The sequence below is a fragment of the Passer domesticus genome, chromosome 24 (genome assembly GCF_036417665.1).
Source record: "Passer domesticus isolate bPasDom1 chromosome 24, bPasDom1.hap1, whole genome shotgun sequence".
Classification (NCBI taxonomy): Eukaryota; Metazoa; Chordata; class Aves; order Passeriformes; family Passeridae; genus Passer; species Passer domesticus.
Genome location: NC_087497.1, coordinates 575,226 through 592,408, shown reverse-complemented (window position 1 = coordinate 592,408; position 17,183 = coordinate 575,226). Strand labels below are relative to the sequence as shown.

General features: G+C 52.0%; 2 protein-coding genes across 2 annotated transcripts in view; both read right to left on the bottom strand.

The window, feature by feature from the left end:
- EPB41 (erythrocyte membrane protein band 4.1) overlaps nt 1-1,671 on the bottom strand; it is a 95,500-nt gene extending 93,829 nt beyond the window's left edge. The window contains exon 1 of the mRNA XM_064398384.1: nt 1,601-1,671. The gene's annotated coding sequence lies outside the window, so the exon portion shown is untranslated. The remainder of the gene's footprint in view (nt 1-1,600) is intronic.
- A 1,385-nt stretch (nt 1,672-3,056) lies between these two features.
- LOC135285784 (CCN family member 2-like) lies at nt 3,057-15,114 on the bottom strand. Its single transcript, XM_064398450.1, has 5 exons — nt 14,962-15,114; nt 10,401-10,614; nt 6,332-6,583; nt 5,129-5,337; nt 3,057-4,927 (listed from the first exon to the last, which is right to left on the bottom strand). The coding sequence occupies exons 1-5, from the start codon at nt 15,112-15,114 to the stop codon at nt 4,616-4,618; spliced, it is 1,140 nt and encodes a 379-aa protein (XP_064254520.1). The 3' UTR covers nt 3,057-4,615.
- Nucleotides 15,115-17,183: the final 2,069 nt, after the last annotated feature.

Sequence of the window (17,183 nt, the reverse complement as noted above, 5' to 3'; positions counted from 1 at the left end):
TGCTGCCCGACCCGTGGCTCAGCCTCACGGCCCCACCGCAGCCCCTCCTGCGCACACAAACCGCAGAGCAAATGTTGGTTTTCCCCATGCGGGAGCCTCGGCGTAAGTCAATCCTCGGGCGAGGAGGCGGCTGCCGGCAGCGCCGAGCCAAGGCACACCCCTCCATTGCAACACAGCCCTAAAGACAGTCACTGTCCCCCGCTGTCCCCTGCCATCCCACCAGCCGCTCGGACCCGCCACCGGCACAGCCAATGGCACGGACTAACGAGCAGATTCACCAGAGCAGGTTCACCAGCCTCTCGTCCCACCACGACTGCAGGAGGGCGAAATTCAGGAGAGGAAGAGACTGCAGGAACCGCCGGGCACGTCGCACTCGCCTGTGGTTGCAACATCAGCGCAAAAAGTGTGCCCGTCGACGAGGGGACGTGAAGACATCGACCCCCCAGGGGCGTGGGGAAGTCGATGGGAGGTTTCAGCGCGGCCCCGGCCGGGCCGGGCCAGGGATGGACGGCAGGAGCAGCCCCCGCTGCCCCGCAGCTCGGCCACCGCCGCCTGCTCTGGGAACCGGCCCGGCGGGCCACACCGTGTCTCGGGAAGAGATCGCGGCCGCCCCGAAGCCACAGGCTGAGCTGCTGCATCTCTGGCACAGCCCCAGCAACACCGAATGCTCCAAGAACCAGAGCTGGACCCAAATGCCAAAGCGGGAGCTGCCACCTCCCACGAAGGGACACCAGCGCTGCTGCCGTGACTGTGGGGTGCAGGGGGCACCCTACTCCCCGAGGCTGCACCCGCCTTTTCCCCTCCACTGCACCAGAGGAAACAACAGTGTGGGGGGAAACATCCCAGGGCTGGCCACTCCCCGTGAAGCAGGGCCCCATCCACCTCCTGAGCATGAAGCCGCTGTGGGTGGCCCTCCACCCCACATCCTCCCCTGCAGCCCCAACTCAGTCTCTAGGACAGCCCTAGTGCACCCCATTTCCCCCCCACACAGCCTGACCCTACTGGAGATCTCCCCACTCCAGAGCACCTCACTTCCCTTCTGCCCCACAGGCTTCCTGACAGCGCAGCAGGTACTTCCCTAGTCTCCCCCATTACTCCATAACCCCCTGCTTCACACCTCAGTCACTGTGGGTCCCCCCACACCTAGACTGACGTTCCCAGCCCCCCTAAACCCTTGAGCACCCTAAACCACCTCACATCCAGCTTGACCTCTACGGGTGCCCCTGGTTCCCACAGCCCCAGATGACCCCACATCCAGCCTGACCCCACCGGAGACCCCCTGCTTCACAGTACCCCATGTCCGCTGGCAACCCCATCACTCCATAAACAGCCTGAGCTCCCATGCGCTCCCACAGCACCGTAACTCTTCCTACAACCCCGCAAGCCCATGACCAGCCTGACCCACCATGGGTCTCTCTAGGGAGCCCCAAATCCTCCATAACCTCTCTGACCCCTATACCCCCCAAAGTACCCCAGGACCCTCACAGCACCCCCGCACCTCATAACCTGCCTGATCCCTACAGCCGCCACCCTCTCCTCAAAGCCGCTCTCGCCCCATAACAGGCCTGACACCCGAGGAAGTTCACCTGCCCCCGCTCACCGGGGCCGCCACTCCGCTCCGCGCTGCCTCCACCTGCACCACCGGCCCCGCCCCCGCCCCTTGACGTCACACACGAGCCCCGCCCCCATTGGCCGCGCCCACTGGCTGCCGCCCCCGCCCGTCAGAGCGCGGAGGGGGCGGGGCCAACGCGCGCCGCTGCAGTGGGCGGGACCCACAGGTGACGAGAGGGGTGGGGCCAGGGGATCCCGCCCATTGCTCCCGTGACGTCATAGGCCCAAATTAGGAGACGGTGGCCCCGCGGGTTCCCCCCGCGCCACGGCAGAGCCCCAAAGCCCCCCAAAACCGGCAGAATCAGGACTTTTGTAGATATTTTTCCTTATTTTCGTATTTTCAAGTTTTCTTAGGGGGCTGGAGGAGCCGGGGGCGTCCCCATCCTCAGCCCACCGCAGGAGGCTGCGGCGTGGCCGGAGCCGGTAAGGGCGTGAGGGTCACTGAAGTGTCCCCACACCCGACCCCGTCCCTGGGGCCACGCCCGGGTTATCGGTGCCGCGCAGGCGGCGGCTGCGGAGATAAGGCGGAACAGGGCCCCGCGAGCACGGGGACGGAGGTGGCGGAGCACGGAGCTCGGCCCCGGCACCGAGGACCGCGCTGCCGTCTCCGCTGGCTTGGCGGTGGCGGCCTTGCGGTGGCCCCGGGTGCCGGGGCTGGGCTGGAGTGTCCAGCGGGCACTGCTGGCGGGTGCTGCCCGGGGTCATGCTCCGCAGCCCCGCACGCCCCTGGACCCTGCCTGGGGACGGGGTGTCCCCATGGGGAGCTCCTAGTGCCATCTAATGGTCACCGCCCTGGGGACACCGGCGAGGACCGCCACTGTGCGTCCCCCGCTGCCTCTCCCAGGGCCTTTGCAGCCCCCGGAGGTGCACAGGCCGGATCCTGCCCCGAGCTCAGAACCTCTAGACCACGCAACCCTCTACACCAAGCACGACGGGTTTGTTCCCCCTCATGCGCCCCTTCCTGGGAGCCCTAAGCCTTCCCCGGTGAGGCTGAAGGTTTGGGAGCAGGGAGAACCTCGAGGCCCTGCGGAGTGGGAGAGGGGGGAGTCCCTGCTAATGTGATGAGAGGGGGATGAATCCATAAGCTGTTAAGCCACTGCAAAGCCCCTCGCGTTCTGGCCCTGTTATCACCGACTTCTGTTCACATCTGCTCCCGGGGTTATTTTTAATCTGGTATTAAGGACTTGTAGGTCCTTCAGCAGGCAGAGGGGGGCTCTGCTTGTCCCCCTCCAAGCCGTGGAGGGAGGAGCTGTGTTTTGAGGGCTGCAGAGGTGTCTGTGAAACACGAACATCAATCCTGCTGCTATTTGGGAAAAGGAAAAGAACGCCCTGTCACCCCCTCCCCTCCAGCACCCAGCCATCAACTCTCCAGAAGGTCCCAGCACTGGGGAAAGGTCAGCAGAGGAACCAGGCAGGAGCCTCACACAAAGGGATGAGTTCAGAGATATAAAAAATAGCGATATTTATTAGCATTGAGTAAAGTGCAACCTCAGGATGGTTTGAGACTCAGCAACTGTATGAATGACAGGAGAGACGCTCAGAGAGGGGTAACAGCCTGAGCAGGGCTGTACCAATAGGATCCTGGGTCTGTACAAAGGCCTTATAAACAACATCAGATAAATTATTTACAGTTCAAATTGATTACAGTAGGGTGAAGACTCATGAGCTGCTGCAGGCTGAGAGAAAGAACAGAGGCTGGGATGAAACTGGTGTGTCAGCAGTCTGCAAATTCAGGGCAGCGGTGGGGACAGCTGGGAATGTCCCTTGGCATGAGGCTCTAATTTGGGGTAGGAAGATATGGTGAGGTGGAGCCTTAGGGCTACTGCTCCTGCCTGGCTGGAACAGAAATTCTTCATGACTTCCAATGGTGATAGCCAAGGATGACTTAAGAACCAGCATCAGGTCCTGTACCTGGATGTTTCTGCTAAAAATCAGAAGATTTTTCCACACCTGACAAGACCTTAGCAGTCCCACAAAGCTGCCAATGTGCTGCTGGACATACCACTGGCACTGGCTGCTGGTGGCCTTTCCTGGAGCTATGGGCTGGCAATGGGGTCCTCTCCTGGCAGAGAGACTCTCCCAGGTCTGTGGCCAGGAGGAAATCCCACTGCTGGAGACACCTGTGCCAACAGCTCCCCATGGCATTGCCCCAGTAACTCCAGATGGGATCTGCTCCATTTACAAATAGGAGAATTTCTCTTGCCAGTACCTTAAAATCTCCAGGGAGACTGGAGCTGAACAGTGTTCCTCCTACTTACAAACATCCAGAGCAAAGACTCCAGAGCTGAAACAATTGCAGGCTCACTGTGCGTGTGTGAGCTTGTGGGGTTCAGTCCCTCTCTCACTCCAGAGCCATTTCTGACAAGATTAGGAAGAAGTTCCTTCCTGTGAGGCTGGTGAAGCCCTGGCACATTGCCAAGAGAAGCTGTGGCTGCCCCATCCCTGAAGTGTCCAAGGCCAGATTGTACAGGGCTTGGGGCAGCCTGGGTTAGTGGAAGGTGTCCCTGTCCATGGCAGGGGGTTGAAAAGAGGTGAGCTTTAAAGTGCTTTTCAACCCAAACCACTCTATGGTTCTATGAAATGTTCATCAAGGCACTAAAAGCTGCCCAGAGCAGCACCTTCAGGGGACACAGGTCTGGCAGCCTGGTCCACCCCCAGTTAATGCTGGAAGAATTCTCAGAATCTGAATCAGGAATTGTGCTCTGGGCTGGAGACAGGCAGCAGCCACATGACTTTGATCCACTCTCCCTTCTGGCCAGTGGGAATACGGATCAAGTTTGCAGCTCAAGCCTGTTCCTGGTTCCTTTGCACCACTGTGGGTGGGGGTCAGGGGGCTGGGGCAGCTGGGGCTCCTCCCTCAGCTCGTTGGGAAAACCACAGGGACCACTGGTGTGAACGGTGCTGCTGTGGAAGGCACAGAAAGGGAAGAGGCTGCACTGGCCAGGACACAGCCACAAAAGCACTGCAGCGTCCTCCTGCACACCTCAGATCTGGCAATACAAGGCTATTGCGGCTCAATCTTGACGTGGTCTCCAATCATCCAACGGCGATACGTGGCCAGGAAGATGTCATTGTCTCGGGAGCAGTCGTAGTGGCAGGAGCACATCTTGATGAACATCATCTTCCTCTGGAAGAAGTCCCCCTCGGGGCAGCGGAACTCCACGTCCACGGTGCTGGTCAGGAACGGGGTGCAGCAGCGCCCATCCCAGCAGCTGCCGCAGAACCGGGGCCGGTAGGAGCGAGTGCTGGTGCATCCCGAAAACTCAAAGTGGAGGCTCTGGCGCTGCTTTGGGGTCTGCACACACTTCTTCTCCTTCTAGGGAGAGAGCAGATGAATTACCATGGACATGACAGGAAAGATGCACTGAGGCCTGTGCTCTGACCCCATCACTGGGCAATGGGACACAGAGGAAACTGAAGCACAGAGCAGACCCTGTGAGCCAGGATCATTCCCAAGGCTGTCCCCAGCATTTGGGGTGCTGTGTCCCCTCTCTTCCACCACCATACCTCACTGTACCTTGGTTTTTTCCATGGAGAAGTTGCAGGGCCGGACCATGCAGAGCCGGGTCTCCTTCTCCAGGCGGCACTGGGGGTTGTTGTTGGTCACACGGGTGGAGATGCCCATTCCACAGCTCCGGGAGCACGTGCTCCACTCCGTGGTCTGCACCAGGCAGTTCTCCTGCAGGTTGTTCAGCTCCGGCTCGTGAGCTGGATCCTCCCTGAAAACTGAGCCATGAAGAAGAGACACAAGGCAAGGCTCAGGGTTTTAGACGAAGAGTGGCAGCTCTGTGGCTGCTCCCAACTCAGTTTAACACTTCAGGATCATCAGCAAAGATCTGGCCCGTCCCATGAGATGCTTGGCCTCTCAGCAGGAAGGGGATGCAGGTGGGCAGGGGCCATTTCCTACACAGCCCAGCTTCAGACAGGTCTGCTGTGACACTTCAGGACACAGGAGCTTTCCCGTAGCACCACTGAGGTTTCACTTTGTATTGGATCTGGCTGAGCTGGAGTTGATGTTCCCAGAGCAGCCACTCCAGCACTGTGCTCTGCAGTGGAAGCTGGAAAGGTGTTGGTAAGACACCAGTGTTTTTGGCTACTACTGGGCAGGGTTGGTACACGGCTGGTACAGTTGGTACCGTGATATTTCTCCAACACTCCCACCCCCCAATCAAGGGGCTGGGAGCGGGCAAGTTCCTGGGAGTGGACACAGCCAAGACACCTGACCCAAATTCACCACAGGGATATTTCCAGACTGTATGATGATGTCAGCTCAGATATAAAAGCTAAGAAAAGGAAGAGGGGGAGGGCGAATTTGCTATTCACAATGTTTGCCTTCTGGTGCAACTGCTCCATGTGCTGAAGCCCTGCTTCCCAGCAAGTGACTGGACACCACTTGATGATGGGAAGTAAAGAATAAATCTATTTTTTTTTCTCTTTGCTTGTGCACATGCAAACTTTCACTTTTGCTTTAGTAAACTGCCTTATCTCAACCTACAAGTCACTTTCCATTTATTTTCTCCCCCTTGTCCAGCTGGGAAGGGAGTGATAGAGCAGCTGAGCGGGTTAGACCTAGTGTTTAGCTCTGGAACCCAACACTTGGTATTCACCCCCATCATGATGACACATAAAGCCACCACCAGCCCCAAACCAGTCAGTGCTCCAAATCCACCCCTCTTCCCCAGCAAACAGCTCCTGGCCCCATCCCATGTGCCCCGCTGACCTGCCATGGCTGTTCCAAAGCGGTTATCATTGCTGCCCTCCTCACACACCCACTCCTCACAGCACTTGTTGTGGAACTTCACCCTCCGGGGGTTGGGGCACTCTGGGGACGGCAGGCGAAGGTCATCAGAGCAGAGTGGGATGCAGCCGATGGCCCCGTCCATGCAGATGCACTGCAGCTTGCACATGGGCTGGAAGCTCTCCCCGTTGAGGTAGATCTTGCCCAGCAGGTCACATGTCGCACCCTCATGAGCTGGGGGAGGAAGAGGAGGAGAAGGAAGAGTAAGCAGAAGGATGAAACCCTGCCTTGGGGACACAGAGTTCCTGAAGAGGGACAGAGCCCATCCCCTGCTCTGCCATCCCAGTGCTGGATATATCATAATTGCCTCCCTGGACCCAAGGCTATTCCTGACATTGATTTTTCAGAAGTGCTGGTCCTCCCCAAACTCTCTAGAAAAATATTGTTTCTACTTGGATGAGCAACTAAGTGTGATTTTGTCTTTGGTGCCTGTAAAAAGCCTGTTTCTCTGTCAGAATGTAAAAAGCCTGAACTCTGTCAGAGTTCTTCCCAAACAGCTTGGAGTAACCGGTCAGTGGTGCTGTGCAAGACACTTTCCTAACATGGCATGTGAGCATGGCTTTGCTCCTCAATACTCCTGGGATACCAATAGGCAACGCTCTTCTAAGAATGGCTGGTTCCCCCATGCAAATGGTACATACAAATGAAAATGACACTTTGGGGTGATGACCTTTTTAGCCCCTCTGTGATGCACAAATTTCTTCCTCCTTCCAGCCCCAATTTTTTCCAGTTCCCTCCTTTCTGATCTCTGGATCTCTCATCTCCAGATCTCTTACCAGTCTCTGCCTCCTTCCCAATAAAACTAAAATGGGTGAAAAAAAGGAAACGCAACAATGCTCCCAAGTTCTTATGACTGCATTAGCCTGAACTTTCCCAGTGGAAGCTTTCCTGCAGAAATCTCTTACCTGATTAAGATCAAGAATGTTTGCAAGAAGAACCAACTGAACCATTTGATATAAAAGATTTCCTTTATGCTCAACCAAAATACTTGTGGGATAGTATCCATAGAGGGAAGCATTTTGCTCTGGTAATTATTTTGATATTATAAAGATCAAGATGAAATATTTTGATAGAATGGAAAGGGAAAGTTTTGACACAGCCAAATAAGTATTCTAAATAAGTAATGGAAAGTTTTGAGGTCTAAAAAAATATTTTTTTATATATATATATATTTTATATATATATTTAATATTTTTTTTTCTCTTAGCCTGAAATTAAATGTTAAAATCTCAGAGTTTTCACAGGACAGAGACCTTGATTTTGGATAGTTTTCAGCAGCTGCTGTTTTCTACAATCCTGAACCTTAAAAAAAAAAAAAAAATTAAAAATCCATGCAAACCTCTATGGGGAAGTTACCAAAAGGAAGGATTTTTGACTCCTTGTGGAGGCTTCCCAGGAAACCTTATCTGTTTTCCCATAAGTCCTGCTCACCCTGGAGACACTGTTTTAGACAAAGTGTTTGAATCAAACATGGAGTAAGAATCTCTTTCCATCCCATCCCTATCCCTGAGGGGACACAAATCCTTCTGGACTGTTCCTATCAAGACCTGCACCTCATCTTGCAACTCTTTACAATGTCATTGGGACAAAAATATTCTCGTGCTCCAACTCTGACATTTCAAAATCCTCACTTTTTCCATCAAAGTGGAAGCCATCCATCCACCCTCCCTCCATACAACCATTCATACTTATTTTTAAACACTCTCTTCCATCCTGGTGAGCGGATCATGCTGTTCCCTCTCCTCACTCCCCTCCCAAAGAACAGCAGCCCGCTCCAGGGGTTGATTGTGTTTTCCAAACTCATTTGCTCTGTTGTGCCCTTCATTACCCTCCATGACCTCCCTTTCCCACTGACATGCTCCCATTAAGGCTCCAAAAAGACAGCACCCATTAAGTGATCCAACTCTTTGTTCCCGGGCTCTGCCTGGCACCACCCACGCCCAAATACCAAATCCAGCCATGGAGACTTTTGCCCTTTCCTCAGGGGATATGGCACTGCTGAAAGAGCTGCTCTATAAAGCTCTACCAGCTCCCTGCACCCCCTATCACCTGTAGGACCCCTACTTTAGATTTACTACAGGATCCTCTCTACCTTTCTGATACTCCAAGGTCTCTGCAGGAAGGAAAGGATTCCTCTGAAATATGTGGAATGTGATAATATTACACAGACATAAAATAAGTTTCCCTCTGATGGTTCCCTTCCCATCTCTCCCAATACAGCCTACAGACTGGTCTCAACTGAGACACTTTTCCCATGACACCTCAGCTCCTTTCTCCTTCCAGCACATCTGCTTATTTGGATAAACTTAAGCCAAAACATTGATCCTTCCTCTTCTCTGACTCACTCCTCCAGCTTCCTTCACTGCCTCCAAAATCCCCCATCTTCCAACAGATCCATGTGGACATCATAAAAACATCGCCCAAGGATATTATGGCCCAAATCCTCAGCCCATTTTAGAAATAAATCCTGGCCTGTGTTCACTGCAGTTTTTGCTGTGAAAAGCTTAATTTCTTATTTAAAATCAGGAAGGACAGTTGTGTCTGCAAGTCTGATTTCCTCCACAGCAGGATCTGGGACTCCCTCTCCAAAATGTTTGGATCAAACCTGGTGGTCTGGTGAATACAAAGCACCTTTATTAGAAGGATTTCAAGGCTTCATGGAGAGATTTTGAAGTGGTGTCTCCCACACTCCTGAGGAAATTGATCCTGTGATTTTGCTACCTTTCCTCCACAAACAGACACCTCAATCCCATTTGGAATGAGGCAGCATGGAGCTCACACCTGCTGGATATCATCACACCTGTGTTTGCCTTATTAAGCTTCAATCCTCAGCTCTCAGGTGTTTCAATAACTGCAGAAAGTACCAGGAGCTCACATGGCTTCAAAAAATCCCCAAAACTGGGGAATGAAAATGAAGCAACTTGTAAAAACCTCCTGAAGGAACAAACACCAAGTTACACTCATTTAGACAAGGGCTAGGGATAAACGGTATATTGAGAAGAAATTCTTCCCTGTGAGGCTGTTGAGGCCCTGGCACAGGGTGCCCAGAGAAGCTGTGTCTGCCCCATTCCTGGAAGTGTCCAAGGCCAGGCTGGGCGAGGCTTGGAGCAAACTGGGATAGTGGAAGGTGTCCGCACCCATGTCAGGGGGTGGCTCAAGAAGAGCTTTAAGATCCTTTCCAAGCTAAACCATTCCATGATACTAAGATTCGGCCTCTGGTTGGTGCTGGATCATTTCCAGAGACATCCGGTGTTGTGGCCAAAAATTTTCCCAAGTACTCACAATAAACTGCCAACTCTTAGGTCTTCCTGACTATTCTGAAAAACTCAAATTTGAGAAAAAAAAGTCAGCTCCTGTCAGAGATGGGGCAGAGGAGTCTTGTTTTTAAACAAAGACCAGGAGGTTGTGGAAATACTTTGTTTTCCTCTAGACCAAAACAATTTCTGCTTGCTTCAGAAGGAGCTACTAAAAAAAAATTTCTTTTTTTATCTGAAAAGAGGTGTCACAACAGAAAGCAGTTTCTGCATTTGCATTACCTGGCTCTGGAATTCTCATGTTCCACACAGACACAATATGGTGAAGGAGCTGTTCAGCTCTTCCCACCCATGTGCTATGACCAGAAATATACTTTGCCTCTTGTTTAGGAGCAGCCAAGTGCAGAACACCCATCCCTGGCACAAGGCAGAGGGATTTGGGGTATGATATTCCAAGGAATAGTACTTTCAGTGAGAGCTCAGACTGCTGATATTTGCCCAAAAGGTAGAGGATGTCCCCTGATGATGTCATAGAACAGAGGAGAGTCCCACAGCTCCATTCATGCCTCACTGGAGCTGTGAGAAGCCAGCTGTGTGTGTGCCAGGGGATCTGCTCTTCCCAGGACTAGCACTGATCACCCAACATGACACTGGACGAAGCACCAAGGAAATTCTGATGGGTGTTCTGGGGAGGCACCACGGAAAAAACACACAGGGACAGAACCTGCAGCTCTCACCTAAGCAGATCCCACTGCCTCTGTTGATTTTTGAGAAGTCACAGTAGAGTCCCTTGTGATGGTCACAGGGCCTGTGCAAGGAGCAGAGCTCACCCAGCTGCTGGGCACACACCTTGCAGCAGCCACAGGCATCCCACACGTGGCTGGTACCCGCAGGGCACTGCAGAGGTTGGGAGGGACACTGGCATGGGAACGTGCAGGCCTGTGATTCTACCTGGAAGGCAAAAAGCCATGGAGAGAATGAGTCCCTTGCAGGGCAGCCAGACAGGGAGAGGAAAAACATGGCTCTGCTGAAAGCACAGCTATCCCAGAAGAGAGAGGGAACAGCCCTGCTGCAGAGGGGCATATGCAGTTCCCAAGGACTCACAGGACTCAGGTTTTCCTCATTCCTGTTTCATCTGGAGCTTAAGGGGAAAAAAGAAAAAAGATGCCTCTTGGAAGCAGATCCAAAACAAACAGGACAAGCGGTAGCTCAGAGTCCCTTGCACTGCTCACCCTCCCTGGAAGCAATAAAGTAGTAATCATTAACAGCAAGGAATTCCAGCTTTTACACAGGACAACCATCAAAGCCTCTGCACCAGCGTCAGACCCAGTGGAAGCTGAAAAAGCAATGTGCACAACCACAGACTTGCCCAAAGCCAGGCAGTGGGACTGTGGGGATGCTGAAAACCAACCCAGAAGCTCACAATTTTAATTTTGTCCCCTGCATCTCATGTTTTCTTCCTTATTACATGTGCCTTCTCCTTTCCGTTTTCCAAGGAACACAGCATAACCAACCTTCCTTGGGACCTTGTGAGTGCACAGATGCCCCCCTTTGGCAGCACTTCACTGGACAGCCCTTGAAAGCCACCCTTGGCTTCATGGCATTTCAGACACCAAACAGAGACCAGGCTACAGCTGAAGCAGGATTACCTGCTCTGGAAATCCCAGATGGGTCCAGCATCCCAGTCAATGAGTGTGTGCCATCCCTGTCCTGCATCAGCTCAGAACAAGAGCACCAGCTCAGCTCTGGCTGTGCCCAGATTTGGGCAAGATGTGACACCCTGACTGTAAACAGTGCAGAACGTGTGGTCTCTAGAGATCCTCTGAAACCTCCTCAGAAACATCACTGCCAGCTCCAGCCTGGTTTACTGTTCAGATCCCACCCATCCAAACTCCCCCTTGCCCCATTCCATGCACCACTTCACTACTCTGGACACAGCTCAGCTCCCACCCAGGGCTGACACAACCTTGGCACGTGGATGATGCCACCAAAACACTCTGGGATCCTGCAATACTATGAGCAGGGTGGAGAGTGAAGCATACAATGAGACAGACCCCTCACAGCTCTGCTGTCACCCCAGGAGAGCAGCAGCTGAGCTGATAATAGCCTTGAGGGCAGCAGGGAGGGAGGGACACACCTTGAACAGGTAAAAAAATGTATCTCATTATGGTGCTGTTTGCACTTGTCAGATCCCATCCAGCCCTCACCTGTGAAATGGCTTCCTTGGATATTGTGTCTGTCACCAATCAGAGTAGGAAAACTTTTCCAGCTGTTTTGACTGTTGCTCTGACTTTAGTTCATGTGGAGTGAGAATGTGCCAACTTCTTTGTACAGCTGTGTCACCAATACAGCACTGTGGGACTGGGATTGTGCTAAATATTCCCTCAAAGTCATGGAATATCTCAAGTCAGGAGGGACCCACAAGGATCATGGAGTACCATCCCTGTCCTGCGCAGGCACCCCAACAATCCCACCCTGGGCCTGAGAGTTGTCCAAACACTCCCAGAGCTCTGGCAGCCTCGGGCTGTGCCCCATTCCCTGGGGAGCTTGCCAAGCACCCTCCGGGGGAAAAACCTTCTCCTAATATCCATCTAAACTACTCCTGAAATAGCTCCAGCCATTCCCTCTGGTGGTCCCAAGGGGTGAGTCTTTCCAGAGTCTCCCTGCTCAGCAGGAATCAGCATAATTCTCCTGGATAACTCCTAGCACTAAGAATTTTGGAAACAAGCCTCTCCAGCCTGCAGCCCTGCTGTTCCCAGCCAACTGTCCTGGAGCCACTCACCAGAACCTCGCATGTCCCAGGAATCAATTGCCAGCTGCTGAAGTGCAGAGGACTAAAAATAAGAACTAAAAATAAAGAAATCTTCCCTACTTTTTTCTAGTTCCAGCTGCTGGAGCTGCCAAGGAACATGTTATACAGTCCCGGATGAGCTGGAGTGGGTGCGTGAGATCACTCAAGAGACAAAGCATTCCTAACATGGGATCTATATTAAGATTTAATCCATGCACTTAAGAAAAAATAATGATAACAAGCATTTTCCAATGCAGTGTCAGCCACAGACTATAGAAAGAAACACTCCCAAAATAGCTCTCCTGCTGAAATGCAAACCAAACCAAGCTCTTTGGGGATAAGAGAATGCAACAGCTTTAAAACCAACTGAGTTGTCTCACCTCTAGAAATGTCCAAGACTAGGTTGGACAGGGCTTGGAGCAACCTGGTCTAGTGGAAGGTGTCCCTGCCCATGACAGGCGGATAGAACTGAATGATCTTCAAGATCCCTTCCAACCCAAACCATTCCATGATTCTACAATTCTGTGTTTTTTTCTTTCCCACCCTCATTAACCACTGTTTGCTCTCCCTGCTCCTGGCTTTTCTTGCCAGGAGCAGGGAGATGTGTGATGACAGCTCTTGCATCCATACAAACACTGTGTGAAGCTTTGGGACCTCCAGAACCCCTGAGTAATGGCCATGCCATACCAAAAGTGCCAACACTCAGACCAGAGGATTCCCCTGCTCTGCTCCACTCCATTGTGTTCTCCATCTCTGACTCCCCAGAGCTGCCTGCTCAGCTGACAAGCCAGAACAAGCTCCCTCCCAACTGCCGGAACCAAACCCAGTTACCTGCAGGTAAGAAAAACCAAGAATGTTCTTCCTGCTTCATATTTACATAAAACCTCTTCCCCCGCACCCTTTGGAGGGCATGAGTGCTGCAACATGAGCTCACATCACTGCAGCAGGTCTGTGGCACTGTCTGGATTTCTCATTCCTGACCAATGTCCACAGGAGCCCAGAGAACCAGCTAAGGGAGCCAAACCAAAGAGGATGTTTTAAAATGTGTTTGGGCTCATGACTGCACTCAGAGGGCAGGAAAAGGTGAATTTTCAGCTGAGCTGGGTGTTTGCAAAGAGCTTTGGGAGCCAGGGCTTAATGCTGCATGGTAGAGGTGATATAATAAACACTCAGCTGGTTCTTTAAGTGCTGCAAGACTAAGCAGCCAAAACACAGCTATTCATCCTTCAAACTCCAAATGACTGTGGATAACCCCTGCTCTCTCTCCATCTCAGCCTCTAAAGACACCTTCCTACAGCTGCTGCAGCAGCTCCTTTGGAGAGACAAGAACCTCTCCAAAGGAGAGACAAGAACCAGGGATCCCCTTCACAGACAGAGCATGGGGATACAGACACCTGCCCAGGATGAGCCTAAACACAACTCACAGTAATCCTGGAGCTACTCCCACCTCTGAACAACACAGGAGAGAGATTCAGGAGTAACAGCTCTCATTTTCTGCCTTAATCCACAAAGCATCACAGAATCATTTAGGTTGAAAAAGACATCGAAGGTCATTGAATCCAACCTAGTGCTCAAAGAAAGTCAAAAGTCACATTTCTGAGCATTTGGCATTGAGGTTTATGGAAAATCACCCATCTTAGAGTGGTGACCAAGAGTCACAGTGGTGGGATTGCTTGTTATTGTTTATATGAGCTACATGGCGCAGCCACAGCTGAGCCAGAGTAAGAATCAAGACGCCCACCCTAAATGGCAGCTATTTCCCTTAGATTGCAGCCCAGCTCATGTTCTTGGCAGGAAAGGGACTGGCACACATTTAAGTACCACTAGTACAGACCTCACCAACCAGGAGCTGATTGCCTCTCTCACCACAAGCCCTGCAAGGGGTTCTGTGAACCCAGTTTTACTGAGCCACAAAGCACTTACAGCAATTTAATGATGACAGTGACATTCCTGATGCTGCTGACACGAGAACAGCACTCAAATGTCCTAAGAGGAATCAGCTGCTCTCTCAAGAACTTGTATTAACAGGAAAACAGGCACAAATCCTGCTCTGGAGCTGATGCAGTCTAATTTTCCCCTCGGGATCACTGCTTTTGGGAGCGCATGGGTGGATTCAGTGACAGCTGGGGAAGGATGGTGATGGCAAGGAACCGGGATATGAGACTGTTACTCTTTGCAATGACAAACTCACTGATTTCCCCTTTCTCTGCTCTCTTCTCCCACTTCTAGACCAGAGCTGATTTCTGGCTTCCAGGAGTAGGAGGAAACAAAACCCATTCCCAAGTGCCAGGAGCTCTGAGACGCATGGATGACACACGTTACACGGGGCAGCCCCCAGTGTGGTCTAGTTACCCAGGACGTTTGCATCACTCTGTTCCCAGCCCAGCTTCCCTCAGAAACTCGGGAGCAGGTGGCAGCCAGGAAGAGTCTCTCAACCCAAAGCCCTCCCACGCATCGAAGCAAGAAGCTGCAGTGCCGAGGCAGAGCTGCTGCAGGGCCGTACGTACCCAGCCAGGGGCAAAGAGGAGTAGGAACAGGGTCCGGGTCACTGTCTCCAGGTTACCAGGCATCCTGAGTACTGCAAGGGCAGGGATCCAGGCTGCTGGCCATCCCCTCCCACTCCTTCTGAGTTTCCCGTCTCTCTGGAGCAAGTTGTACATCAGGTTCTCTTTAAATATCCTCTGGAAGGGGCGGGCCCCACGCTGAGTGACAGGCTGGAACTGAGCCCAAAGGGGTGCAACAAAAAATGCCCAAATTCCAGGGAACACGGGCGGATTCCTGCAGCTCCGGCGGTTATGGGGCTGCCACCACTGCCTGCAGCTTGGTTACTTTCCAGGTGGGTAAATCAAACCCTAGTAACAGCAGGATTATTATTTTAAAATTTTTCCTCTTTCTACCTCCGATTATGAAGCTTGGCACAGATTTCCTGACACAGATCCCCTTTCTCTACCTACAGCCACTCCTTTTCAGCTGCAAGAGCTGAGGAGTGATCAAACAGAGATTTGTGGTGTTCAGAGTCTGAACAGGAGGGAGGGATGGGTAGTTCGGTGCTGTCAGGTACAGGTCCGGCTGAGCATCACCTGTCAGCTCCGGGGAATGAAAGTTTCATGATTAGAACTCCTGCATGAGATGCTGCGTATTTTACAAGGCAATTAAAAGCTCCTGGATGAAAGTTTTTCATAAAGGGCAGCAGTTCCCCAAACTGCTTTGGGATGGATGAGGGATCATACGCATCTTTATTTCGGGTCATGATCCTTTCTGCTTGCTGCTGAAATACAGCACCAGGCTTGTGCACAGCCGGCACGGCAGACCTTTAGAACCTGAAAGAGTTGGTTTTTTGTGTTAAAGAGTTTTGTTTATTCCCGAAGAGCAAGCAGAGCACTGCCACGGAAGGAGGAGTGCAGCAGAGGGCACTCTTAGTCCTTGCTGGCCAGGGTGGGACACAGCAGCTGGGTATTGGACAGGAGCCTCTGTACATATGGAGTGACTTGAGAAAGATGGAGACAGGGTTAGGAAGCTTTCCCGGGGAGATGTGGTGCAAAGGATGGGCCAATACAAAGCCGGGCTGGGAGCCCAGGCACTGTGCAATGGAGCCTCAGCATATCCCAGTCCCAGCTGAGTGCTGGGAAACAGGACAAAAGATGGAAAAAACCACAGCGAGTATGTAGTGGGATATTTAAATTCAGCCTCCTTCCTTTCTGCCTCCAGGGTAGGGCAGTTTAGCTGGGAATCAAGCCCTGCAATTCATCCAGGCCCTTTCAGGTTCCTGTGCAACACCAGATCAGCCTCCACATTCCCTGTGTGTCCATTACTGGAAACAAAAAACTCTGATTCTTAATTAATTAGCATTTGGAAATCCCCTTGGGTTTGGGGCTGGAGAACATTAGTGCAGTGCAAACCACCTGAGATGTACCTTCTCCTCTTCGATGAGATGGGGGATTTCGCAATCACCTCCATGACAGCCACCTCTACTTGTGGCACACCAGACGACTATGTCTGTACACAAAAGATTTCAGGTTCTGGAGATGCCATAAACATCTACTGCCCTCAGGCACTTTGAAGCTCCAGGCAGTCTGGCTGGAAATACATTCCTTCTCCTTTTGGAGGGCCTGAACTATGTTATCACCTAAAATTAGCTGCTCACATTTCCCAGGACATTCTCCTGCCGCTTGTAAACAAGACAGGGATAAAGTGCTGCATACTTCTGGTCTCATTTTCTCACATGGCAAGAATATAAACCCCAGCTGAATTCTGACCCCTCCAGGGCCTCTGAGGATGGGAAGATGGCATATTTGTGGCTTTTTGAAAGGACAGTGTGTAATGTGTTGCTCAATCCATTCCTCCTGCTAGAATAAGACATCCCCCTTTGTGCATCAACAGGACAAGGAGAATGGCTTTAAGCTGTAAGAGGACAGGTTTAGATCAGATATTAGGAAGAAATCCTTCCCTGTGAGGCTGGTGAGGCCTTGGCACAGGTTGCCCAGAGAAGCTATGATTTCTCTATCCCTGGAAGTGTCTAAGACCAGGTTGGACGGGGCTTGGAGCACACTGGGATAGTGGAAGGTTAGCCTGCCCATGGCAGGGAGTGGGACTGGATGAACTTAAGTTCCTTTCGAACCCAAACCATTCCATCATTCTCTGATTCTATAAGAAGCAGCAGCTGCACCTCAAACTGTGATCTTCCAAATTCTGCTTTAACATAAACCTGCTGTGTGACCTCGGATGAACT

Coding starts and splice junctions, on each gene's coding strand:
- LOC135285784 (XM_064398450.1), bottom strand. CDS start 15,114: ATGTACAACTTGCTCCAGAGAGACGGGAAACTCAGAAGGAGTGGGAGG. Junction 6,584..10,400: donor AGGCAGTGGGATCTGCTTAG/GTGAGAGCTGCA, acceptor TTCCTCCCCCAG/CTCATGAGGGTGCGACATGT. Junction 5,338..6,331: donor CTTTGGAACAGCCATGGCAG/GTCAGCGGGGCA, acceptor TTCATGGCTCAG/TTTTCAGGGAGGATCCAGCT.